The 27,212-nt window shown below is 40.2% G+C and overlaps 2 protein-coding genes across 9 annotated transcripts in view; one reads left to right on the plus strand and one right to left on the minus strand.

The window, feature by feature from the left end:
* Positions 1-1,221: 1,221 nt before the first annotated feature.
* Mcm4 (minichromosome maintenance complex component 4) lies at positions 1,222-18,019 on the minus strand. 3 transcript variants are annotated; one of them, XM_063258535.1, is made up of 17 exons: positions 17,894-18,019; positions 17,648-17,729; positions 17,116-17,280; positions 16,666-16,829; positions 16,475-16,579; positions 16,161-16,256; positions 15,976-16,071; positions 14,729-14,867; positions 11,975-12,195; positions 10,799-10,919; positions 8,007-8,266; positions 7,085-7,450; positions 6,520-6,647; positions 5,204-5,411; positions 3,514-3,742; positions 2,454-2,587; positions 1,222-1,888 (listed from the first exon to the last, which is right to left on the minus strand). In XM_063258535.1, exons 2-17 carry the CDS (start codon positions 17,715-17,717, stop codon positions 1,796-1,798), a joined length of 2,595 nt encoding a protein of 864 aa, XP_063114605.1. In that variant the 5' UTR covers positions 17,718-17,729; positions 17,894-18,019; the 3' UTR covers positions 1,222-1,795. The 3 variants fall into 3 exon arrangements, with proteins under 3 accessions (XP_063114605.1, XP_063114606.1, XP_013003943.2); XM_063258536.1 differs by having other exon boundaries at positions 17,877-17,966; XM_013148489.2 differs by lacking the exons at positions 17,648-17,729; positions 17,894-18,019 and adding an exon at positions 17,437-17,572.
* Positions 18,020-18,140: 121 nt separating this feature from the next.
* The window catches only part of Prkdc (protein kinase, DNA-activated, catalytic subunit), a 169,808-nt gene continuing 160,736 nt past the window's right edge, over positions 18,141-27,212 (plus strand). For 4 of the 6 annotated variants that reach the window (XM_013148466.2, XM_063258530.1, XM_063258533.1 and 1 more), the window contains exons 1-10: positions 18,141-18,895; positions 20,833-20,909; positions 21,008-21,100; positions 23,183-23,257; positions 23,951-24,059; positions 24,742-24,854; positions 24,938-25,037; positions 26,047-26,102; positions 26,183-26,213; positions 26,692-26,849. In XM_013148466.2, coding sequence (XP_013003920.2) covers positions 18,514-18,895; positions 20,833-20,909; positions 21,008-21,100; positions 23,183-23,257; positions 23,951-24,059; positions 24,742-24,854; positions 24,938-25,037; positions 26,047-26,102; positions 26,183-26,213; positions 26,692-26,849 — 1,194 coding nt within the window. In that variant the 5' untranslated portion in view covers positions 18,141-18,513. Of the gene's footprint in view, positions 18,896-19,288; positions 19,363-20,832; positions 20,910-21,007; positions 21,101-23,182; positions 23,258-23,950; positions 24,060-24,741; positions 24,855-24,937; positions 25,038-26,046; positions 26,103-26,182; positions 26,214-26,691; positions 26,850-27,212 lie in introns of all 6 variants that reach the window. The other 2 variants (XM_063258531.1, XM_063258532.1) reach the window with 2 other exon arrangements.

Consider the following 27,212-nt stretch of genomic DNA (forward strand, 5'->3'; position numbering starts at 1 on the left):
CACTCTTACTTCATGGAACAGTTTTTCTCTACAAGTATGTCACAAGCACCCAGCCGCAGGTACTGCTCTGAGTACCCAGCTTTTGAAAGACCTTCAGATAAATGGACAGATTATAGAGGTTAACAGAAATTTACTGAATAAGCTGAGACTCACAGTGAAACCTGCCAGCCGCGGGACACACTTTCATTCAACAAAATTCCATGAAAACAAAATGATGTGGATGACCTGTATACATGCTGTACATACCTTGACCTTGGCATTAAATTATTATTATTACCAATTATTACTATAATTTTTTTGGAGACAGTCTCACTAAGTAGTTCAGGCTGGCAATCTCTCTGCCTCTGCCTCACAAGTGCTGGGATTATAGGCATGTACCACAATACCTAGGTTAAAATGAGAACTTTATGTAATTACAAAAATAGGATCTTTTCTTGGTGACCTTAAATGGTGAACAGTTTGGCTGAAAAGTTTAGAGCTACTTCTTACAGTGACTGTGGTGTTTTCCTATCACCTTCAGATGCTTTTGTCCACAAAGGCTCATATGATGGTGTTGTATGTTATTTAGTTTGTCAGTGTCAAGTGAAAAGGTGGTCTAAAGATAAGGCTATTAGGCATGGTGGTGCATGTCTATAATCCCAGTATTTGGGAGACTGAGGCAAAAATATCACTTTCAAGTTCAAGGTCTGCTTGGGCTGTATAGGGAGCTCAAGGTCAAGGTCAGCCTGAATTGCACAGCAAAACCCTGTCTCAAAAAACCAAGACAAAACAAAAAACAAAGTTGGGGATGCAAAAAGGTCCTGGGTTCAATCCCAAGCACTGCAAAACAGAAACATACAAAACCAACCCCCCAATCATTCAAATGCAAACTTCAATACTGATTAGATCTGCCATTTTCTATGGATACTTTAAGGAGTATTGATTTTAAGTTATTAAAAAAAGGTCTATATTTAGTGAATAAAATTCATTCATTCATTATATTTTTGGTTTTCTTTTGATCTGAAGCACTTATCACTGTGAACTCCCATGAATGCAGTGTTTATCTTTTGTTTTGAGACAGGGTCTTCGTATGCATTCTAGGCTGGCCTCAACCATGTAGCCCAGGCTGCTGCCTCATCCCCCAGTGCTGGGATTACAGGCTTGTGCCACCACACCTGACCATGAATGTCATATTCAGCAAGAGCTTTTTTTCTTAGTGAAATACAACAAGATATCCAAGTATTATTTATTATTCTATCATTTATTTAGGAAAAGGCTTACATATAAAGGTAAAGCAGAAGTTAATCTGCAATCTAATCATTTCCAATACAGTCATGACCTAATAGTAGCCATAAGAAAAAAATCTAAAAAGAAGACACTCAAGGGCAGAGAAACAGGCTCTAGCCCTTTACCATGTCAAACTAGATGGTACAGCCCAGCCACAGCCTGTTATCTCCTATCCCAAATCCCCAAGCACTCACTGATGGCTCTTCATCCGCAAGGCCAGTATAAGCCAGACTGCCCTGTCCAAAGACGACTGACATGCTGTTGCTCTCTGCATACACATACAAATAAAAAGCCCTGCTGCTAGAAACATCCACTTAAATAATCTCTACTGTATATGCTCATAAACTGGCACAGCAGTTTTATGTAAAATGTGAAAAAATGAAAACATACACTAATGAAATTGAACCCAGGTAAAAACTTATTATGGAGCCGGATAACGCCTTACACTGTCCATCCGCAGCAGTGGCCACTGACTGGCCTGTAGGCTGCACACGTACACAAGAGGCACCAGGGGCAGCACAGCTCAGCCTCAGAGCAAGCGGACAGTTTTCCCAGTCACTGTTAAGAAATCGTCATCAGCCAAGGCACGCAGGGCTTCTTCAAACATATCTTTGGTAATTGCCTTTGGGGAAGAGAAGGAAAATAAATACTTCACATGTCACGTTCTCCCTTAACTACTACACACTAATTTGAATGTTAAAGCACCACCCAAAATCTCTCTCTTGTGATTGTACACATTTCTTACACTTTCAATCAGAGGTGGCAAATATTCTCTGAAAGGACCAAGTGATAAATATTGCAATTTGGCACCCATAGGGTCTGTGTCAGCGCTGTCCTCATGGCACCAGTGCAGTCAGGGACAATAAGTGACAAGATGGAAAACAAAAACAGGCAGAGTGCAATTAACCTATGCAGGTCCACTCATGGGAAAATTCAACCATACTTATTTACAAAAGGGAAGCCAAATATTTGATCCCTAAAAAAATGTACACATGTAGAAAAACTGAAAGAATATCACAAAATTCAAGTTTATGTCTGTAATCCCAGCACTCTGGCAGGGCAATATAGCAGGAACTCAAATTCAAACCCAGCCTAGGTAACTCAGTGAGACCTTGTATCAAAATAAAAAAACCTGAAAGCAATATTAAGGGACAGGAGAAAAACTCTATAAACATATAAACACTTACTATGTCAGACTGTCCCCGAATATCTTCAAAAAGTTGCTGGTATTTCAGAGCTGGTGTTTTGCCCTTAGATAAAATAAGTTTCTTCAATGCTCCAGCTAATTCTTCTTTCCGCTTCCGAGAGGTGGCACTCATTCCTGATTTTAAAAGAAATCAGTGAAGATATTTCTGCTGTTAGAAATCAGTAAAAACATTCTGCTGTTAGGAAGTGAACAGTATTCAGCAGTATTGCCAAGACAGGTAAGGGGACAGTTGCTGAATATCAGAGTATACTCCAAAAGCATAATGAGACTTTAGTTCTCTGCTGTTTCAAATCCTCTCTACACCAGTGGCTGCTACTTTCTTTTTTTTTTTTTTTGGTCTTTTTCCTTTTTATCGGTACCGGGGATCGAACTCATGACTACGTGCTTGCAAGGCAGGCGCTTATGCCGCTGAGCTAAATCCCCAGCCCCATACACCAGTGGCTGCTACTTTCAACTGAACGACAGTACATAATCCATGTAACAAGGGCAGTCATTTCTTCTTAAGAAATGAACTGCTAGGTGCGTGTGGTGGTACACTCCTATAATCCCAGCACTTGAGAGGTTGAGGCAGGAGGGACACGGCAAGTTTGAGGCCAACCTGAGATACACAGTGAGTGCAAGGACCAGGTGAACTACTTAGCAAGGCCCTATTTGAAACTCATCAAAAACAAAAAACTTTTTTTAAAGACTAGGTGTTGCAGAGTTACCCAAGTTGGTCTTGAACTCCTAGACTCAGGTGATTCTACCTCAACTCATGTAAAGGGAACTACAGCTGTACCCCACTGTGTCCATCCATCTCTGCTTTCCTGCAGTGGGTTATCAGGTGCCAAGACAGCAAAACTGGAGTCCCTAGCATATTGTACCTGTGTTCTATTGTACATTTTGATTAGAAAATGGGGGGACAATTTCATGAGATTATCATAGGGGCCCTGACCTAAAATGGTAAAGAACCACGATGCAATTGTTGGCTTACAGCTGGAGTATCAACTACTTGGATATTTAAATAATTTCCAAAAGGTTTTTTGTTGAAAGTAACAAACCTGTAGTAAGAATGGAGATGTCCACAATGCCGGTACGGGGGTCAGTTGCAGACTGCTTCAGAGCCTCCCTGTGGAGGCGTTTTGCCTCTTCCACATCAATTGCTTCAACTTTGTTTGAAAATCGTACTTTAGCATGGGCTTCTGCTAAGCGAATTAATGACTCTAGCTGTCGAGGGTACGCAGAAACCATTCCTCGGCTACTGCCAATCTTCCTCATGTCCACATAAGCCTGGTGTGGGTAAAGAAAACAAAATCCTTGCTGACAAAAACCTTGATTGTGCGGCTGAACCTGGACAGTTAGGGTTCTGTTAAATAACCAAGTCCTGCCTGGCTCCCTCATAAAAGAATTGGGGGCAATCACAGGTCAGAGCCAGGCCTTGGTCTTGGAGTGCATCAAGTGGTGGAGAGTGACACACTTGGAGTGTGTGCACACACAGAATATGGGAATCCTAAAGGATTCCACTGTAACAGTTCAGCTATAGTTGGAAATATGCTGACTGGGAGGTATTTATGAGACTTCTTGGAGGTGATGTCTGACATAGCTTTGAATAATATGTGGCAAAGGAAGGGGACATGGCTCGTGGAATAAAGAGAAGGTAGGAATAGAGTGGAAGATGAATTAGGGGTTCATCTGAAAAAGGCACTTGGCACCGAGACTGATGCATACCCTGGCTAGGGATCTGTTTAATGAAACATGTAAAGGATTATGAGGACACTTACAAGGTTAAGCTGCATTACTTTCATATTTAATGACTTAGTTTATTTCCGCATTAACAAGTTTAAAAATGTGATACAAACACAAAATTGTATCAGCTGTATTCATCTGAGCATTTTTGATAACTCAGGATGCAAAGCCCACCAAACACTAGGAACTTTCTTAATATCACAACACCGAAATAACCTAAATGGTGCCACTAATGTACTACCATCCACATACAAGAACACTGAAAAAGGGAGCCTACACTACCTTCCATTCATTGTAATTTTTATGAATAAGCAAATGAAGCTTAGAGAAATCAGATGGCTTGTTCAGTTTTGAAGTTCTCAAGTGAAATCATCTGTATTTGAGCTCCCATCTTCTAATCTTAAATTCATGATACATACATACATATGTATGTATGTTTTTTTTTTGTCTCACCATGCAGTTGAGGCTGGCCCTGAGTTCATTTTGTAGCCCAGGCTGGTCTTGAACTTGCAGCGATCCTCCTGCCTCAGCATCCCAAATGCTGAAATTACAGGTGTGTGCCACCACACCTGGCTTCATGATACTTATATTTAAATAAGTATTTAAATATAGAAATCATGTATACTATCAATGTAATTCTTTCCCCTTTTATAACCCTTGGACAAGTTAATATTGTAACATGGAAGAAAATAGTAGTTGATGGAAAATATGTTATTCTTATCTTTCTGAGACAGAATCTCATTATGTTCAAGCTTGAACTCACTATGTAGTCCAGACTAGCCTTGAACTCATGATATTTCTGTCTCAGCCTCCTGAGTGTTGGGATTACAGGTGTGCATCACCATATTCAGCTGTTTTGTTTTTGTTTTGGTACTGGGGATCGAAATCAAGATGTCACACTTACCAAGTATTTTTAATAAAACACAGTTTAAAGGGGATGAGCAGCTAGGTTCATTAATGCTTTTAGAGACAGGCTCAGCACAACCACTTGTCAGGCCTGGTTACCTCAATGAGGGCCTGGCTGGCCTCCTCGCTGAGCCGGGGCATGATGGTGCTGTGAGCATATGCAATGTAGTCCTTCAGGACGGCCATGTCCAAGAACTCCTCCTCCACCTGCTCCTCACTCTGGTAGTACAGTGAGACCAGATGATGCGCCAGACGCCTGTCATACGCCTCATCCTGAGGGTCTAGCATGAGGAAGATCAGGTCAAACCTGAGAAAACGGAGGAGAAACATGTCTTCATAACTGGGACATCAACATACTTATAGACAAAACCTAAAGGTTGCATGGTCAAGGGCCAGGGGTTTAGTTCAGTGGCGTAAGTGCCTGCTTGGCAATGCAAGTCACGAGTTCAATCCCCTGTACCAAAAAACAAAACAAAACAAAACAAAGGTTGCATGGTCTCTGTAGACCATGGTGAATGTGTTCCTCATGACGGCCATTGAGGGAGAATAGTTTTCAGTCCCTCAAAAGCTTGAAATCAAACTCATCACATGCTGTGCCTGCTCTTATGCCTGCTCAGGCAACAGCTGAGTCAAAGTCAAAGAAGTAAAACTTCCTTCAGAGAAATGTTACTATAATACTGAAGACTGGAAGATCTTAATGTAAATACCATTAACTGTTTTGTGTGTGTGTGTGGGGGGGGGGATCTATTTGATTTATTTATTTATTTATTTATTTATTTATTCTTTTTTTTTTTTTTTTTTTGTCTTTTTCGTTTTTATCGGTACCAGGGATCGAACTCACGACTGCCTGCTTGCAAGGCAGGTGCTTATACCGCTGAGCTATATCCCCAGCCCCTCTATTTGATTTAAAAAGGTCAAATATGATCTTAAATCCCATTTATAAAATACATGTAACTTTTGGATTAGCAGTCTGAGAAAGTATGGATCATCTGATACAGGCTTTAACAGATCCCCTTCTTTACAGCCTTTTCTTTTCTTTTGCTTTTGTTTTGATATAATACTAAGTAATAGCCATCTGAAAAAGATGCCTAAATGGAATGACCCAAAAGCTTCAGAAAGAAAGGAATGCTAAAATGTGACCCAGCAACACAGAATCACTGCCATTAACAACCCTGACAAATCCAATCTGAAACACAATGTTAGAGTGAAGGAATTCTGTTAGCAGCTGCCGAATCTTTTTTTTTTCATTTTTATTGGTACCGGGGATCGAACTCACAACCGCCTGCTTGCAAGGCAGGTGCTTATGCAGCTGAGCTAAATCCCCAGCCCTGCAGCTGCCGAATCTTAAGCTAAATGCTGAATATTCTACACATTAAGCAATTGGAAACATTTGTCTTATAAAAATGTTTTAATACCTTGACAACAATGTGTGAGGTAGCTGGATGTTTTCAATGGTCGTTTTTTTGGGATTCCACTGAGACTCAATAGGATTTGCTGCCGCCAGCACAGAGGTGCGTGCATTAAGCTGACAGATGATCCCAGCCTATAAGAGAAAATTGCAGTCAGAGGCCTCACCATGACACTGCACAGGGAAAACAGTCATCTTTGCCTGATTTACTAAGTTCATTTGCTATCCAAGAGCTTCATGGCTTTTACTGATTTCCATGTGGATATGCTATCTTTTGACTCATGCTAAGAGTGTAGATGAATGTATGCTATAGTCATGTTTTAGAAAGCAAACCACTTGTATGACATAGCACCAAGTTCTATGAATATCAAACTTGTTATAACAGAGCAAAAAAGGTACAAGAGTTTAGCTTGTAGAAGATACTTTGAAAGTGAAATGAAATCTGATGTGTAAAAGTTCTTATCAGTTTCCAGAATTAAAACTGGAACAGTCCACGGGGCTCCTCAAAGGCTTCACCACAAGGACCCACACAGCTAAGTATGTCTGCATTCACAGTGGAGACTGCAACTCACCTTTGCAATGGACAGAGTCTGCTGCTCCATGACTTCGTGGAGCACTGACCTTGTGCTTTCATTCATTTTGTCAAACTCGTCGATACAGCAGATGCCATTGTCACTCAGGACGAGGGCACCTGTCTGTAGGACTAGCTGTCTGGTCTCTGGGTCTTTCATCACATAAGCAGTGAGACCCACCGCACTGGAGCCCTTCCCGGAGGTATACTGGCCTCTGGGGACCAAGTTATACACATACTGCAGCAGCTGAGATTTGCTGGTGCCAGGGTCACCACACAGCAGGATGTTGATCTCAGCACGAAATTTACCCCTTCCTGTGTGACTGAAATCTTTCCTCGTTCCACCAAAGAGCTGAAGCAAGATTCCCTAAAAACAAACACACAAATGCATCTAAGTATTCATTTACTACTGCAGGAACAGATTTAGCTTAAACTTTAGAGGTACCTCTCTAGCTCTAGGAGCTGAAAGTATATTAAAAAACAAAAACATGCATAAGTGATTTATTACTTTCAATTATCACTAGCTGATTAAAATGTACACATCATGCCAGAGTACTGCCCATATAAATCCCTATTCTGATTCTATGTGGCCTTTTACGTTCAGAAACATGAGTTCAGTACAGCGATGAGAAAAAGGACAGTAACACTGTGACTGTTTGCTTTGTTTTTTCGAGACAGGATCTCACCATGTAGTCCAGGCCAGCCTTGGACTTACAGTGATCCTCCCTGCATCAGCCTCCTGAATGCTGAGATTATAGGTGTGTGCCACCATGTACAACACTGTTACTCTTACCCAATGACCAGGATGGGGTGTTTGCTCTTATCTTTTGGGGAATCGCAGCAGCACTGGGGAATAGATGTTTATACTACTTGATCATAAGGAATTACAAATCAAAATCCCAAGTTAAAAAACCTATTGTTACCTTCTTTATATCTTCGTGTTCGTAAATACTGGGAGCCAAAGCTGAAGCAAGTCTCTCATAAATGTCTGGTTTTCTAGAAAGTTCCTTAAGCAACTCCACACGTTTCTCTGAAAAAAGTTTCTGTTCTGCTTCTTCATCAAGGCCATGCAGTCGTTTAGCATCCGTTTTCCGATAATGAATGACATCAATGTGGGTTTTGTAGACAGACTTCACGTTACTCACTATTGGGCTGACTCGAATAGGCAATGCTCGGTAGATGCCTGAGGACACAATCATGAGTTACACTTTGACCTTTGCACTTCTTCCTCCAAGGGGCTCGGTAGTCAGTGCAGACAGCAGGCAGCACCGAGGTGAGATGCTCCACACTGAGCTCCCAGGGGCCTGCAGGCTGAGGCTTGCAGGCTGAGGAGTCAGGCCGTCAGGAAAAGGCCAAGCTGAGAAAGGTCAGAGAACAGCAAAGCCACAGCCATGTCTGCCTATAAATACCTGTTAGCTAGGACCTAGGGCATCTATTTGAGCATAAAGGCATGGTGTCCAACTGTTGTGGGGTGAATGAAAGTGCTGTGCTTCCAGCATAAGACCCAGCTCATGGTCATGTTGAATAAGTATGTTCACTTCTCTAGGCTGAGTTCACAGAATCGGAGTACAATAAAATGGTAAAACTTCCAAAAACTTGGATAGAACTGAAAAACTCTCAAATCTTTTAAAGATTGTGTAGTAAGACATCCTACTGAGTCAAAAGTAAGGAAAAATAATGATAGAAGGTATTTCTAGGTGTTTTCCCAAGAATTTAATTCAGTGAGTGGTGGTGGTATGGCTCAGTGGTACAGTAGTTGCCTAGCATGTACAGGGCCCTTGGTTTAATCCTCAGCACCATAACAGATTCCCCAAATCACAAAAATAGCAGACTATCAAATAATTCAGAAAAAATTTAGGAATAAAAAGATAACAGCACTTTAACCACATCAACTCATATATTCTTCAAAAAGGTTTCCCTTGTGTAGAGTTTCAAACCAGGAGTCTCAAGTTTTAGGTTGATTCTGTTTACTGCTATTCTTTTGAGGATAAAGTCTCATCGTGATGGCATGACCATGATTTTTTGTTTATATAGGGATCAATGTAATTCTCATTTAAAACATAAAAACTAGCTTATGTGTAACATTCTTAGAAAAGGGATGAGTGAATATGTTCATTATGTGGCCCAGTTACCTTCTTAGGGGTTCCGCACATCCCCTAGCCCCAAATACTTACATATGTCGTTCACATACTAACTCCATGTGGCAGGTGGGGAAATCAACATATTGGATTAAATAAATGTTACCAAAGGTTACATACTCATAAGTGAAATAAGTAAACTCACATGTGTAAATACATATTGTCTCCCTGGTGTAAGAAATGGTAAGAGAACGTAAGATACAAAAAACTCAATAAATACAGTAAAAGGATAAGAATCTGCTCAAAGGGGAAAATATAATATCTCAGAGAAAAGAAGGAAAAATATTTTAAAAATTGAATAAAACAATTAGGATAACTAAGATGATTGTGTTACAAATTCTGCAAGTTCTTGAAATAAAACAGTTAACATTCATAGGATTGGAACAATTTTGCATGTTAGTGTCTGGTGATCTGAGGAATTCTTGAAGAGCAGCATTAAGTAAAATAAAAATCCTAGTTATGTTCCTACCACCTTGTTTTGAAGGTCCATATCGTCATTGTTTTGGGCTCTTTGCTATTGTTATTTATTTGTCTTTTTTGTTTTTGTGTTTTTCTAGTAATCTGTTTTATTGTTTTGTCTTGATTTCCCCTCTAAAACAGAAAGGAAAGATATAATGTGGAGGCTTATACATGCCTAGAAGTTCTAAACAGTTTACGAGAATTGATTACATTATGTGATGAAATGAACAGCTAGTTTAAAGAAAAAGGAGACATTATGGTATCCATTGCTGATTCCATATCATCATGCTGTGAAATCCAGTAATGGTTTTATTTTAATATTATTCAGAGTGGTTTTAGTCTGTTTTGTATTGTTTAATTTCAACATACATGAAAGTACGGACAGCTATTTTGAAGAGAACAAAGGACATTATGGCAGCCATTGCTGATTTTCCTATTGTCTGGTTTTGAAGCCCTGTACTGTCTTTATTACTCTGTTCTGATCAGTTTAATACTATTTTGTTTTGTATGAATTCATTGTGTATGAAGATATGGACAACTTTTTAGAACAAGAAACATTATGGTAGCCACTGTAGATCTCCTGTTGTCTTGCTTTGAAATCTGTGTCACATTGTTTTCTTCTGATCTGGTTTGTTCTGCTTAGTTTTACCCTCTTTTTTTTTTTTTTTTTGGTCTTTTTTGTTTTTACCGGTACCAGGGATCGAACTCACGACTGCCTGCTTGCAAGGCAGGCGCTTATGCTGCTAAGCTAAATCCCCAGCCCCAGTTTTACTCTCTTTTAAAAAAAATACTACCAACACCAGCTGTATCTAAAGCTATGCTCTCACAGCACCAGCACTATCAATACAAGACACCTATATCTCTGGGAGATCAACACCAGAAGGCCCAAGTGACCACAAGGATCAAGAGTTCAAAAATCCAAGTCTGGGAAGCACTGAAGGAGTTCACAGTGCTGTGCCATAGTCTTATGTTAAAAAGACAGTGAGTATGGCAGGCACAGTTTCTGAGGCCCTGAAATCCTGTTTCTGCAGGCAGAACCAGCCCCATTCTGGTGAACTCATGAGTGGCACTGCAAGCAGAACATGTTCCGTCTTGTTGGTACCAACCTCCATGCTTACCTGTGACATTCACCCTGTCCCCAGGCTGCACCTTGTCCACTAGATCATTGTGTGCAAAAAGGATGACAGTGTGTGGCGTCTGCCCAGCAGGCATGTCTTCAGGAGACTCTTGAAGCTTGATCTGAAGAAAAAGCAGTAGAGAAAACCTGAGAAACAAATTATTTTTGCATAAATGTTGGCCTACATTTCTAATTTCCTTTTTAGAAGTTTCTCTTACTAGATACCTTGGGTAAAAAGGTCTGTAGAATAGGTATCTGCTGAGCGCCTACCCTATGCAAGATCTGTTTTATGTGTTGGGGACTCAAAAGTGAGCAAAATTCCCTCCCTCAAGCACTGGAGGTGAACAAGACAAATGAGCGTGCAGCAGATGTGACAGTCACAAATGCAGGGGACAGGAAACAGGGCAGAATTGCAGGGACTAGGGGTAGCAGTATCAGAAGAGATGGAAATATCCTAAGCCAGTTTGAGAGTCTGACAGATTTGAGAAGGGCCTCTGCCTTTGCATCTCCAGCTCTGGTCCACACTGGGACAGAAACTGTATAATCAGAGAAAGATTAATCACTCTTTATCCTTGATTATGGTTAGTAAGTGATTTCCTGACTTTCTTCTATTTTTTTCTGTGTATAATTTAAAATTCTTCATGATTGATGAGATAAAAGAGCACATTTCTTAAGACAATAAACATCTGTAACCAAAAACTGGAGAAAAATTCCTTCATATTTTACCAGTATAATACTTGCAAAGTGATGGAATTAATAATAGCTAACCTAAAAATAATTAATAGTTCCGATGTGTGCATCTTTGGTTAAATGTGACTTAATACGAAAACCAAAAAATAGACTAATTTGATCCATTGACTTATAAATAACTGAAGCTCGTAAGGATGTATCGTATTTAGTAATGAACTAGTGCTCACTGGGTCCCACTGTGGAAGCCTTTACATTTTCTGATTCTGGCCCACAACCCACTAGCAAAACTTTATACTGTCCACAGAAGGAATGGAAGCACCTGAAAGCCATTTAAGAAGAAAGGCTGGGAGCCACAGAGCAGATTGAACTTGGGGTCCCGAGGATCCAGCCAGAGGCCTGACAAAGGTGGAAGCCTGTGCCTACGAACACCGCCTCCCATGGAGTGGTTGGTCAAGAATGGACTGGTAAAGAACAAGTGACTACGCACCATCTGCTTGTCTGAGAAGAGGGAGCGGTTGTGGATCAGGGCCATGCTGTGGGTGGTGTGGCAGCGCCCACAGGCACAGGGCTCGGCGATACGGCCGCGGTCTATCTCCACCTGGGTCGTGTGGGCACATACTTGGCACTGGAAGAAGGCCTCCTGCATCTCGGGTATCAGCTGGGATGTCCTGATGACCATGCCGTTGATGGTGATGAGCTGGTCAATGTCTGTGAGGGCACAGAGGTTGGCTTGTCTGCCATCACTCTTTATACAATGTGTAGAGGTGCTGGGGACAGCCGAGGTCAGTGGTAATCATGCCACACTGTGGGAGGGCATAAAGAACTAGCAAGGGACCCTCTGAAGCGGTCTAGGGTCCCCTTCATTTCCAGTCTGCCATCCTCTCACTCAGAGTCACTGGTAAGCACTGCAGTCTTAGGTGAAAGCACAGGTTTAGAGCCAGACTGAGAAAATGCAACTTTGGAGACACTCTTAGCCTCTGTGTGCCTCATCTATAGAAGTGGAGAAGAGTAAAGGAGCTACCTAACTGCTGAGAACTGAATAGTTAATATACACCAGGTCTACTAAGATGGTGCCCAGCAGAGAAAAAGTGCTCTAAGCTTTCGCATTCATTTATCTACTCAGTGGAGCCCCTTCTACGTTCTTGTTTTCATTCTTGCTCCTCTACCTGGACTTTTCCCCCCTGGACACACAACCTGAGTAATTAACACTTCTGTTCCAAGTGAGTTACACTACTCTGGGTAGCCAGCAAACATGGCTGTGGTTAGGATTCACTGCTCTTGAAGATCATCCCATTCTATTAGGAGTTACTGCTGATTTACAGGTCTTTAGGATTTATTTGATCCTATCTTTCTTCCATTTATACTTCCTTGCTTTGGCCAAGCTGACCTTGAACTCACTATGTAGCACAGGCTGGCCTCAGATTCACAGCAATCCTCTTGCCTTAGCTTCCTGAGTGCTGGAATTACAAGCATGTGCTACCATGCCTGGCAGTTGGGCAAAATTTGATTTTTGTTTTTGGTCTTTTTGAGGCAGGGTCTCACTATATGTTCAGGCCTTTGTATCCCAAGATGGTCTTGAACTCACAACAATCCTCATGCCTCAGCCTCCTGAGTACTGAGATTACAGGCATATGCCACCAGCTGCAATTCCTTGATCACTTCTGCTCTTATCTTGGAGTTCTTCATTAATGATGCCCAATGTAAACACATCCCATTTTAGCCCCTTCAACAGCCCCACCATAGTCTCCCTCATGAAGACAATGTCAGGAGCCAATTTCATAAGAGGAGAAAACATTATACTTCTTTACTAAAATAGTGAAGTTAAAATAAAAAAAACCTGCCCATGTTTATTGGCTGTATTATTCTCTTACTGCAGATTTTTGCATCCTTAGCACATTTATCTTTAGAGTTGCTTATTTAAAATGGTACTGTGGATTGAACTCAGGGCCCTTACACTGAGCTATAACCCCAGCTCTCTTTTGGTTTCATACAAGACAAACATATATATATATACCCTATACTTCCCTCCAACGGCCACTGTTGTCAGGACCCATTAATTAAGCTAGTGTGAACCCCTACTGTTTTCCAATATACTTTGCATACAAGAACTTCTGTTAACTCAAAATCTCAGAAAGTATCAATGGCTTCTTAATGACTCTCGAATACAAATCTGTATTTTTAAAATTGATCTTCAAAGCGTTTGAGGACCTTCAGGCCCACTCAAACAGTTTCACAAACTCCTCAGCTTGGCCGCCCATGTCAGTGTCCACACAAAACTCTCGTCTGTTTCCATGTTTCTGCCTGCATCTTCTTTCCATTGTCTAGAACAAGATCGGGTGCTGAAGCTCAGTGGTATAGTGCTTGTCTAACACATGCAAGGTGCTGGGTTTAAGGCTCAGTATTCACTGTCTACTGTCTAGAACAAATTCTCCTGTGTTTGCTCTCTGAATCCTAACTCAAATTCATGTATCTCTTGCATCACATCCATTTCCTCAGAGGCCAGCCCTGTGTTATCTTCAAACTATCGCATGCACTGCTCTTTCTTTATTATGCCTCATCTTTTATTTACTTTCACACTAGATTTCTTTCTTGAACAAAGGTAGGGATCATATTATGTATGTATTTTCCAGTGACTAAGAAACTGTCTGCCTATCGTAATAAAATAAAGGTAGATTTATCAAGTTGGGTAAATTCACTTTCAGGTAGGGGGTTGTAAATTATCACTATTACAGGCCAGGGATATAGCTCAATAGCACAAGTGCCTGCACCTGGCAAGCCCAAGGTCCTGAGTTCAAGTCCCAGTATCCTCTGCCAAGTGATTATTTTGGTTAATAAACTTTTTAATCAGTATGTTTATTTAAACCATGATAAGTATTTTCATTGTGGGGAATTAGTACATATACACATTACATCTTAATCTTTTTTATTTTCCTTTCTTTCCTAACTCCTCAATTAGCAGATTCCTTTCCCGTTTTCATAAACTTTGCCAACACCTTTTATTTCATTCTTTATTTATACTTTTGAGTTTCTCATGTAAGAGACCAAGCAATTTTTGTATCAGAAATTTTACCTAGATCAACGCTTGGTGAATTATTAAGTATGTAAAGTTACTGAATCTGTAATTTTTTTGTTAACTTATAATTTATCACTACCATCTCCACCACAAAGTCTTTTAAAGTTCCATGATGAAATAAGGTTTGTTCGTTTTATGGGTGGCATCTTCCTGCTCTTAAGTACATACCTTCTGGATTTAGGTTTCTCATATTCTTTGTCTTTAATGCATTGAATGGTCTTACTTGGATCTGATGTTCTAAGATGGAGTCAGGGTAACGCTCAAAAAATATCTCATTAACAGCCATGTCAAAGGTTGGGATAACCTCCTGTAAAAACAATAATATAACAGTATCTAGCTATGTGTATATTCTCATCTAGAAGTTAAACATAAGAAGTAAAAGATCTCACATTAATAAAGTACAAAAACAAAAACCATGGCATACCTCCAAAGCATTACCCTATACACATACCATTTTCAAGCCTCAGGTACACTGAACTCTCTCACCTGCACATTCTCGTTTGGAATTTTGGTAATACATGTGAAAGTGCCGTCTCACCATACTAGCATATTTTATGCTTTTGATTGGCAATGGAAAGGATTCTGAACTCTTATTTTCTTCCATGATGAAATGGTATTAAGACAGATTAAATCACATTTCATCCAAGTTTAATACATTGTTCTTTTTGTACAGATGAAGTAATCAGATTTTGGAAAGTTAAGGAACTTTATAGATTTGAATCTAAAAAGTAACAAAGCCTAGATTCAAATACCAAGCCTACGTATCTCCAAAGTCAATACCTAAATCAATACACTTGATGTACTATCAATAAAACCTGGTTTTTAAGCTAAAATAAAGACTACAGTATAGCTAAAATACTCTGGTAAAGACAGAGGATATATGCAACGCATTTATAACATATTTCTACTTAAAACTAAGTGAGGTACACATGCCTATAATTCCAGGAACAAGAGGCTGAGGAAAGAGGATCACAAATCAGAGCCCAGCTTAGGCAACTCAGCAAGACACGGTCTCAAAATGAAAAACAAATCCAGGGTTGGGGATACAGCTCAATGCAAAGACCTTGGATTAAATCCCCAGCAACCCCTTTCCCCAATTCCACTTAGTTCATGAAATCCAAGATACTCTTATTAAAAGATTGTCTTAAGAAACACTACTAACTAAAGTATGATATTGTGCTCACTTTGGCAGCACATATATACTAAAGTATGACATGTCAGTGATAGTAAAACACAGTATATGCCAATTTGAGAAATAACTGTGAAAAAAATATTGATTTCAAAGGAAGCAAAACATGGTTAACTTTAAAGTGCTGGTGCTTTGGAGACCCTTCCTTTTACCAAAAATTCTGCTATCTACAAATGCTTTTTTTCTAGACACTGTTAATTCATCAAGGTAAAAGCTAGATTTTTACCTGTGGGTAGGAGACAAGCTGCCTATACAAATTCTTATCAAATGATCTTATATGGTCACAGTTTACATTTAAAAATGGCTCTCCAATGACATTGATCTGTAAGATAAAAAGAGCAAGTTATACTTTACTGATCTTATTGTTTTAGGCCATGTAACTTTAATTTATATGTAAGGGTACTGTGTTACCTCCCCAAGTCGTTGCATGTACAAAGGTTCAGTAATATCTATGCCAACATTTTCTTCTTCTTTAGCCAAAGGGTCAATGAAATGCTTAAGAAATCTCTTGATGTGAAGAAAAAAACATTAAGTTTAACAAAGTTAGGAATAAGTATTAATATACAGAAAGTTATGAGTGATTGACTATAAGCAGATATGTATACACACACACACACATCTTGAAAAATGTCAACAATTTTGCTCCTACTTACATATAGGCCATGCTTGCTTTCTGTCAACAATCTCAGAGCCCTAGAGCATAAATTTTAACACATATGGCTCACCTGAAAATTTTCTTTGCATGTCGATACATTTACATCTGTTCCCCAGATAACAAGTTTTTGGCCTAGGGACTGTTCGCTTGCTGCCACTGCATCTTCTGCTGCTGCCTGCAGAGAACAATGACAACCATGTCCATGGAATTACCCATTTAGGCTCTAAAAATGATGCTATCAAGAGGCTGCAGGGTACTCACCCCATCAGACTGCAGATCCACCTGCAGACCTTTTCGAGCAGAGCCCAGGTCAGGCCTCTGCCTCACAGGTGTTCCCCTAACCCCACTCCTTGGGGTTCCCTCCACCCGAGAGCTGGGAGTGCCATATGTCAGTGGTGAACTAATATCAAAGTCCAGAGGAACAGCTACAAAAATAAAATGCAAAGTTTACGGTGCAATTCTGATAGTATGTCTGTTCTCTAAATGCAAAAGCAAACGATTCTGAAGATTGTTTTATGTAAAAGGTACAAGAAACGCTTTCTCTATTCTGTATGCCCTCACTTGAACCATCTCTGCTTTAATCTACAGCTCTTTTCATGAAGAAACCTATGCAGGAAGAATGCTTAGGCATAATATCAACTACGTTATCAAAGGAGCCAACATGATCAGCTGTGTAATCAAGCACATGTGATTTAGTCTTCAGAAACCCACCTGACGGACGTATCTGCGGAGGGCTGGAAAACAAGGCATCCTGAGCCGCAGGGCTTCGCAGGTCCACTCCGGGTGAGGTGGGCATCGGCTGCAGCTCTCCAGTGCTAGTGGAATCCTCGGCTCTACGTCTCTGAGAGGGAGATGACCTGGCATCCTCGCTTCGGGCTTGCGTCACACAAAACAAACATTGATGCTCTGATTTAGTCTTTCAGAAGTTATCTCTTAGAATGGCTTAATTCATTACATAACAAATACAAGCTGCATACAATCGAGAGAAATGAGCACCAGCATGGTTAAACTCACTGAAACGAGAAACCATACCGGGCTAGGAGAAGAGCAGCGCCTAACTTTAGCTGCGTGTCAGGACACAGAACTGGCGGTGGACCCCCTGGGCCGGCCACCGGCACTTTGGCAGCACGGGGGCGCTGGGGTTAGAGGCGGAAAAGGCGGAAGGGGCGGAGACAAGACCCGAGGGGAGTTTGTGGCGCCAGCGGCGCCGGGACGCAGCGGCTGAGGGGCAGAGGAGACTCACGCGTCTGGGCGGGGGTGGTCCCTCCGCGCCGGCTGCTGCGGCGGGTCGGAGTCGACACCGGTGACGACATGAGGCTGGGATCCTGAGTGACAAGGACAAGCTCGCGCCACGCTCGTCTGTTCCGCACCCTTCCCGCCCCGCCAGGCTATGCGTCCCCCACCGAGCTCTGCGCTGTGCCCTCCCAGACCGTGCGCGGTCACCCGCAGAAGGCAACCACCTAGGAACTTACGCGGACTCCCGACAGACCTGGAAAGTCTGGCTTCGGAACACCACAAGCAGAGCGAAGGGTTCCCGCCGGCTGCACTGTCGTCACCGCCTCAGGTGGCGTCCGCCAATCGTAGAGGCGCTCTCCGGAGGCTCCGCCTTCGGAAGGTGCCACTGCGCGCTGACAGGGGGAACTGAACGACTTCTTGTGGAAAGCAGACAAAGCCGTCGCTAGGCCCTACCTTCCTGTCAGATGGTCTGGCTTCCGACCTGGGCGCGTTTTCGCGGGAAACCTGGGAAGTACCACAAGACCAATTGTTCGGGGGTAACGCTTTCTGTTGCATAGTCTAAGAAGCTTATACTTTGTCCCTTAGGCATTATGTTTTTTACTTGACAAGACACCCTAGAGACATTTTGCACTCTTTATCGAGGACTAATGTTACCACTCTTGACCAAACCCCTTGTTCGTATCTACCCCCGTTTTTAGTCGAACCCAATATTTAAATATTGTACCCATCTATTTCCGCACGTCAAACCATTGGTTTCCTATTTCTCCTTAAATTTAAGTGCGTACATGCTACGTGGATGTGCTATGCACGCAATTCATACAACTGTATATTAACATCTTGTAAGTATACAATTTAGTGGCATTGAGTAGTTTCATGTTGTGTAACTATCACCATCTATATCCAAAACTTTTTCATCTTCACGAGAAAGGTCTAACAATGCCGTTTCCATCCGAAGGAAACGTCAGCCACAGCTTACAAGGAAGTTTCCCGCGGCCAGGCCGGACTGGGCGCCCACGCCCCGCCCTCGCCCCGCCCACGCCCCGCCGCATTGCTCCTCCCGGGCCAGTGTGCGCTTGCGCGTGGAGCCTGGGGTGTAGCATCATGGCGGACTCCAGAACTGGTGTGCAGGGCTACCTGCTGCAGCTGCAGGAATACCTGTCCACCGCGGACCACTACAGCGCTGCCACGGCCAGTTATCAGCTGATCCGCGGCCTGGGGCAGGAGTGCGTGCTGAGCACCAACCCGGCTGTGCTGGGTGGGTACGGTTCCCGATTGTGTGGGTCCCGTCACTTAGCGGGTTCTATTGGAGTCAATCAGCCCAGCGTTTTTCCCTTGTGGGGTGTACTTAAGAGTAGTTTGAAGTTTCCCGAATTTTCGTGCAAATACATAAAAAGCGATTTGCCACACTGCTTTCCCCCCAGCCTCAGAAGAAAGTACTTTAAAATCGCTTTTAGAAAAGACAGCAGAGTTTGCAATCATTGCTCTCCAAAGTGGGGAAAGAGGACTCGAAGTATTTTCTTGTACTTAATTTCGCCTAAACATCCCCCCATCCTTGCATTTGCTGTTCCTGATTTTGAAAAGAATCACATTAGTACAGCTATAAAGTCGTGACTTTTTGTTATTTGGGTTTTTTTTTTTTTTGACACAGGGTCTCGCGGGGAAGTGCAGGCTGGCCTTGAACTTGCAGTGAGCCTCTTAGCTCAGTCCCTTCCTCCGCGGTCTGTATGAGGACTTTTTTTTTCTATTGTAGTTCTGGAGTGTTTCAAATTTAATTGTGCCATCCATAAAAATTCCTATATTCCCTTTTTAAAAAACAACTGTGTAAACTTCTTTACTACTTTGTAAACTCTTGTCTACATGTAAGGCTAGTTGAGACCTAACAGGCCAATACTAAATACAGCGTAGAAATGTAAACGCTTTAAGATATAGTAACCATATATTTGTCAAGGACCTACTAATAATAGGGAAATGCAAATTTTTTAAAAACCTACATTATATAATTGCTTTCTGTCCTCAGTGTTTTTAGGTTAGAATTCATTTTTGTTACTTGTTTCAAGTTCCAAGTTTATTGGCACTATACAATACTTCAGAGATTATAAGGGTTAGTTTTCTATGGCTGGTGTAGCAATTACGGAAGACTTACTGGTTTAAAACTCACAATTCCTAGCCTTAAAGTTATAATCCAGTCAGAAGCTGGACCTAGGTCTTACCAAGCTAGAACCAAGGTATCAAACAGGCTGGTTTCCTTTGTGAAGCTCCACAAGAGAATCCATTTTCTTACTCATTAATATTGTAGGACTGAGGCTCCTGACTTTTTGCTGGTGTTTCTTGTGTCTAAAATACGCTCACTGTCCTTGGATTGCAGCCACTTTGCCCATTCGCAGAGCCATCAACAGCATGCCAAGTGCCTCAAAGGAGAGATTTGAATCTCTCCTGCTTTCCCATCTTCCCATCTGTTTGACCTAGTCGTCTTCCCTTTTTTCTTTTTTTAAATTTAGTATTCTTTTTACTAGAGCCTGTTAATATCACAAAACAATGAGAATTGTTTTGAGAATTTGAAAGGTGCATTTAAAATATCTTGATAATCTTCCACTTCATATTACCCTCTGGCTCCCTTTTCTCCCTCCTGCTGACCCCTTCCACATCGTTAGAAGGCTACATCCTAGTCCTCTGTCATATGTCAGAAGACTTATTGATTGATTGATGTATTTTTTGGGTTTCTCAACTAAGAGAACATGATATGTTGAAATCTGAGTTTAGCGAATTTCACTTAAAATGATGGTTTCTAGTTCCATCCATTTTCCTGCAAGTGAGTAACCTGTCTTTTAAAGACCCTGTGACTACATTGGGTCTTCTGGATAATCCACATAATCGTGCCATTTTAAAGTGGGCTGGTTAGCAGCCTTAGTTCCATCTGCAACCTTGATTTCCTTTGCCATTTGAAATTAATATCCAGAGTTGTAACATTAGAAATTAGGAGATGAGCTTCTTTGGGGTGGAATGGTTATTTTGCCAGTGTATCCCTGTCAATTATCATCCAAAATTTTTGGCTTTGCTTGTCTCAGTTTTGCAACTTTAGAGCTACTGTTTTATCACTTACAAGTTGAAAAACATGCAGTCTTCGTACAGGTGGTTTGTGAAATGCTTCTTGACAACTCCTTTAACTTCCTCTTTTTTTTTTTTTTGGTCCAGCCTTACAGACTTCCTTAGTTTTTTCCAAAGATTTTGGTTTGCTTGTATTTATTCGGAAATCACTTAGCATTGATGAAGTAAGTGTAAACCTTTCATTTTGTTAGTATATATTCCTTTATGTTGGAGCGGGTCTTACTCTTACTCATACTTACTGTGTTTATTTCTTTTATTATAGTTTCGTGATTGTAGAGAAGAAGCCCTAAAATTTTTATATGTTTTCTTAGAAAAAATTGGCCAGAAGATAATGCCTTATTCGGTTGATATTAAGGTAAGACAGAAAGAAACATAACCTCATTATATTTTAGCTTATGATGTAAGGGACTTAGGTTTTTATTTTATTTATGACTTTCTTGTTGGGAAGTTTACTTATTTCTACATAGTTGTATTAGAAATGAAATGCACATTTCATATTTGTTTTAAATTTAATAAGATCCTTATTAGAGAAACTGATAATTTTTTACAACTATATTGCTAACTTTTTGTACATTAGATAAAATCTTTTATAAACAGTCATAACAAATAGGATTGTTTGAGTTGTGGGAAAATTCCTGGACACTTTAGAAGATAATTTAATTTTATTCTATTTTGGTACCAGGGATCAAACTCACAACTGTGTGCTTGCAAGGCAGGCACTTACGCGACTCAGCTAAATCCCCAGAAGATAATTTTAAAGAACCTTCCCTGACTGTCAGTCTTGTCTTTGATAACAGCCTGAAAGATTGCCTCCATTTTCCAATCTACCCTCACTAGGTTTCCTTCTGGAACTAGCAGTCATAAAATTAGGTTGTTCTTTCTTCACCTGTATTAAGCCCTAGTAAGGGCCACATATCAGGGTAAATTGTATTGGTCCTAAATTTCATCTAGTTCTTATTTGCTAAGAATTAAAGAAGTATGTGTACAGTGTGAGGTCATTTGAAAGAAGACACAGGAGCCCTCCATATTGTAGGTCCATGTTCAAGGATTCAACCACCTGCAGGTTAAAAATATTAAAAGCAGATTACATCTGTCCTAAACACATAAGACTTACTTGTTATTCTGCAAATAATACAGAATGGCTACTATTTATATAGATTTGCATTGTATTAGAGATTACAAGTAATCCGGAGGAGATGAATTGAACTATGTTGTGTAGGTTAGATGCAAATACACTGTTTCATATCAGGGACTTAACTCTTTGCAGATTCTGGTGCCTTACACTAATCCCCCACAGCTGCTGAGAGACAACTATATTAAAATTATAATTAGCTAAAATTACAAAATATTATCTTTAATGATTATCAATCTTTTGAAAAGACGGCTTTTACTTCCTTTGTATTTCTGGTCTGTCTTGCTTATAACATTAATTTTGTTTTGTTTTGCTTTGTTTTTGTTTTTTCTTTTGAGACATGGTCTTGCTGTGTAGTTCAGGCTGGCCTTACACACACTGTAGCCCATGCTAGTCCTTCTGCCTTGGCCTTACGGGCATGTACCACCATGCCCGGGTCTCTTTAATGTTTTAAAAATATTGTTCAATAGGGGCTGGGGATTTAGCTCAGTGGCATAAGTGCCTGCCTTGCAAGCACGTGGTCATGAGTTTGATCCCTGGTACCGATTAAAAAAAAAATGTTCAATAGTAGAAGCAGCTAATATTTGTATAGTGTATCATACTTTACAAATTCTTTACTATACAGTTTGTTTTACTACTTTTTTTTTTTTTTTTTTTTGTCTTTTTCCTTTTTATCGGTACCGGGGATCAAACTCACGACTGCCTGCTTGCAAGGCAGACGCTTATGCCGCTGAGCTAAATCCCCAGCCTCTGTTTTACTACTTTTTATCAATGCTGTGGATTGATCCCAGGGCCTGCTGAAGTTTTTTTATTTTATTTATTTTTTATTCTTAAAAGTTTCTGTTTTTATTACAAAGATAGCATATAGCATCAATATTTTATTTTATTTTTAATTATTTTTAATAATTTTAATTTTATTTTTGTTGTTATTGTTGTTGTTTTATTTTTGGTAATACTGGAAATTGAATTCAAGAGCTCTGGCATGTTAGGCAAGCGTTCTTTTCCTGAACTGCAAGTCTAGTCTTTTTTGTTCCCAGTGAGTTGCTCAAGCTAGCCTCCAATGAGCAGTCCTTCTGCCTCAGCCTCCCAAGTAGCTGGGTTTGCAGGTGTGTGCCCTCATATCTAATTTCTGTAAGTTTTAATCTGTATGCTCATGTGCTGTAATGCTATACTTGTAAGTGCTAAACATGAAACTTTAATATGCTGTAGTTTGATATTGCTCTTCAGTGATATAGTTTTAGCTATTAAGTCTTAGTCCTTGTATTTTTTTTTAATGATTTTGCTATGTCTCCTTTTAAAACCTAGACTACTTGTACCAGTGTTTATACAAAAGACAGAGCTGCTAAATGTAGAATTCCAGCCCTAGATCTTCTCATAAAGGTAATTTTATATTTTTAAGTATTTTATGTTAAATTTATAACTTAAAAAAAAAAAGCAAGTTAGAATTTGTTTTGAGTGAGTTTTCGAAGAAGATAGGGTTGAACCCTGTTACCGGGTTTCCAACCATCACCAAACAATATCCTGATAATGCTGGGTTAGTAAAGGAAGAATTTGGGTCGTGAGGGGAAAGAAGGAGCAAAATACAGAATTTACTCCTCTTCCATTTACCACTCTTACTCCTTGGTGAAAGCTAATGCTGTTAGGAATTACCAAACAATCATCTTGATGTGTCTGGCAGAACTTTTCTCCTGAAGCCTGGCAGTGGTAATGGGTATGTCGTATGTCAGTGGTCCCTGGGACTCACTTATCTGTGTGTCTGTTTCTGTTTTGCATTGCTATTTCAGAATTTCTTTGATCCTCATTGGTCTTTGATCTTGAATTCCTCTGAGGGAATGTTTCTAGTAATGCTATCGGTTTCTGGGGAAAGTAAAGTTAAGCCTAGACCATCCTTCTCTTGTGTTTTCTCACCGCCCACATCAAGCCCTACCCCTCAGTCATCCCAGCAGATGTGAATCCTGAGTGTAAATCCCCTAGTGATGCAGGGTTCTGAGATTTTGCTGTGTATAGATGCACAGAAGTAGAGGAACCCTTTTCTGTGTTGTCCTTACAAAATGCTAACTTGTGCTCTTTCAGTTACTACAAACTCTGAGAAGTTGTAGAGTCATAGATGAATTTAAAGTTGGAGAATTATTTAATAAATTCTATGGAGAACTTGCATTGAAAACCAAAGTACCAGATACAGGTGAGACTGATTCCAGTGTTATTTAAAAATATTCTATTTATTTATTTTGGGTTTTTTGAAAGAAGATCTCGCTGTGTAGTTTAGGCTGGCCTCGAACTCGTGGCAGTCTTTATGCCTCAGCCTTGTGAGTGCTGGAATTACAGATGTGTGCCACCATGCTCAACTTTTAGATATTTTAATAGGTTAACAGATCACAAACTTGATGTTTCCTTTACCAAGGTTTTAAATGTTTTGCAGATGAATCCTTTTTTTTTTGTTGCTGAAAATGAACCAGAAAGGAACAAAAAACATGTGAAGACTTCTGCCTGTAAAAATGTCGATCTTGGGCTGGGGATTTAGCTCAGCGGCATAAGCGCCTGCCCTGCAAGCAGGCAGCCGTGAGTTTAATCCCTGGTTCCAATAAAAACGAAAAAGACAAAAAAAAAAAAGAAGTCGATCTTTACAAAATGATTTCTTTATGCACAAAACATATGATAACTGTGATTTAGTTTATACTAATAGACTAGCATAAAACTTGGGAAAAATTCTAGCAACAAATGTACGTATTTGATATGTTTTACTGGAAAATTGCTTTTGAACGAACTGGCCTTTTCTTATTCTTACATTTTTATTATGTTAATGTTAACCTTCTACAGCCTTTAAATTTTGTTTTGGACTTCATTGTTTAAATTTTATTTTGCAGTTTTAGAAAAAGTATATGAGCTCCTAGGAGTACTAGGTGAAGTTCATCCTAGTGAAATGATAAATTATTCAGAAAATCTGTTCCGTGCATTTCTTGGTGAACTTAAGACACAGGTATGATGAACTTGATATTTTGCTTCCATGGACTCAGTTGCTCTTTTCTCACTGAGTAGTGTCTTCCTAAAACTGTTTTTCAGATGACATCAGCAGTAAGGGAACCTAAGCTCCCTGTGGTGGCTGGATGTCTGAAGGGACTGGCCTCACTTCTCTGCAACTTCACAAAGTCCATGGAAGAAGGTATTGCCGGCCTTCACTTGGTTCTCTTTGTCTATTCAAAAAGTGTGTAAGTCTTAACAAAAGTTGCCTATTTGGGAAGCACAGAGCAGAGAAAAACGTGGGAAGAAGGGGCAAGGAGCCAAATATGGTCCTCAAGGGCATGTCCCCATGACCCAGTGGCACCACCTCCTACCAGAGCATTCACCTGAACCCGTCAGGAGGCGAACACGCTGGTGACAGATTAGTGCTCTCATAAACCAAGAAGTTGTCAAGGAGTTTGCTATTTAATCCAGTAAAGTTGGCAATCAAGGTAAAAGGGCACAGCAATCTCATGTTATAGTTGTGTACCTGTTCTGTCTTCCCTTCAGTCATAAAGTCACTAAGGCCAAAAGTCATATTTTACTCAGGTGCAGAAGTCTTGGATTATCATAATTTGCCATGTTCTATAAATACCTAAAAATATTGGAAGAAAAATAACATGGTTGGCCTTGAGTGAATTATTTCATTCATTCCTCCAAACAGCTCTCAAAGAAGAGATAAACTATCTCTTTTACAGATAAGAAAGCTGAAGCTCTGAGAGAATTAAGCTTAGAAATGAGGCAGTGGAATTTAAACTCCTATTTTTGTTTTTCAGACTGTTTCTACCTGCAGTAATAACCTGCAGTTGTTCACCTGGATCAAATTGTGGAGGAGATTACATACTCCTAAATGCATAGGAAGCTATTAGAGTTAATCAGATGTGAGACTCTAAAATAAACCTTTTGCCTATTGTGATGGCTCATTCCTGTAGTCCCAGCTATTAGGGTGATTGAGGAAGGTGAATTGCAAGTTTGAGGCCAGCCTGATCCTTTCCTCAAAATAAATGAAAAGGGCTGGGGATGTAGCCCCAAAATGAGGCGGCCCTGGGTTCAATCACTTGTGTCACAAGACAATAAAAAAAAAAAAGCCATTATTTGTAAAATCATTGGTCAAGTATGTCAGACAATATTGTTAGAATTTGTAACAAAAGCTTTTTTTGTTATTTCCGTAGATCCCCAGATGTCAAGGGAGATTTTTGGTTTTGCGCTAAAAGCAATTTGCCCTCAGGTAGGATTAATACTGCAATTCATTTACTGTTGAAATTGTGATTTTCAAACACTAATAGTGATTATTTTTTTCTGAAACAGATTGATCTAAAGAGATATGCTGTGCCTTTGGGTAAGACTCTGTCTTTAATAATTTAGATTACTAAATTAAAATCTTAAGTAAGTTTTTGGTTAAGCTACCAATGGAAGCAAATATGGTAACATTTGTGATATTTATATTTTTTATAGGGAGGCTTTTGGGAATTGAGCATTAAGCATACACTTTGGATGAAATGATCATGGTCAGGTCACATAATTTAAAATACATTTTTTAGAGCATCTTTTAGGGGATCTAGACAGATTCTGGCTTTATCCAAATAAATCCTGACCCTCTTTCTGACTCTTAATTGAGGTTCATTGGCCAGGTCATGGGCCTTCTTTGACAGTAGAGTATTCTGTGGGATCTCTGAGTTACCATACTTTAATGTACTAAATCTTCATGAACGTAGTTTTAATTTTGACACATACCTGCGGCTTTGTTAATTCTCTCTTCAGGTTTATTGTATTGTATTGTTGTCTTGTAGTAAGTGTGATGGTCTTTGCTCTTACAGCTGGCCTACGCTTATTTACCCTGCATGCGTCTCAATTTAGCACCTGTCTTCTAGACAACTATGTGTCATTATTTGAAATACTGTCAAAATGGTGCAGCCACACAAACATAGAACTGAAAAAAGGTGCATATTCAGCCCTGGAATCCTTTTTGAAACAGGTATTAAAAATTTAACTTTTACTTAAAATGTTTTACAAAAGAATTTAATTCTAATCTTGGGCCAGCATATTTGAAAAACAAATACCAATTGATCCATTAGCTCTTGTAGAATTTAGAGCGGAATGCTTTGCCTGGGTGGCAGGTAGCCTGAGAGCTAGGAACGTACCAGATTAGATCAGGACACAGAGCCAAGCCAGAGATAAGAATGATAGAATGAGGACAGAAGGTAGAAGTGATTGTGCTCCTGAGCACTGGTCTAGGGGAGGTCCTGAGAATCCAGAGGTGTCTAGAAATCCCTGTAGTCAAGCTAGGCACTAAGGAGCCACGCTCCTAGGTTGGCTCTGATAAAAATACTTACAATAA

Source organism: Cavia porcellus, unplaced genomic scaffold (assembly GCF_034190915.1).
Source record: "Cavia porcellus strain 051 isolate PalLab524CR breed Dunkin Hartley unplaced genomic scaffold, mCavPor4.1 scaffold_11, whole genome shotgun sequence".
Classification (NCBI taxonomy): Eukaryota; Metazoa; Chordata; class Mammalia; order Rodentia; family Caviidae; genus Cavia; species Cavia porcellus.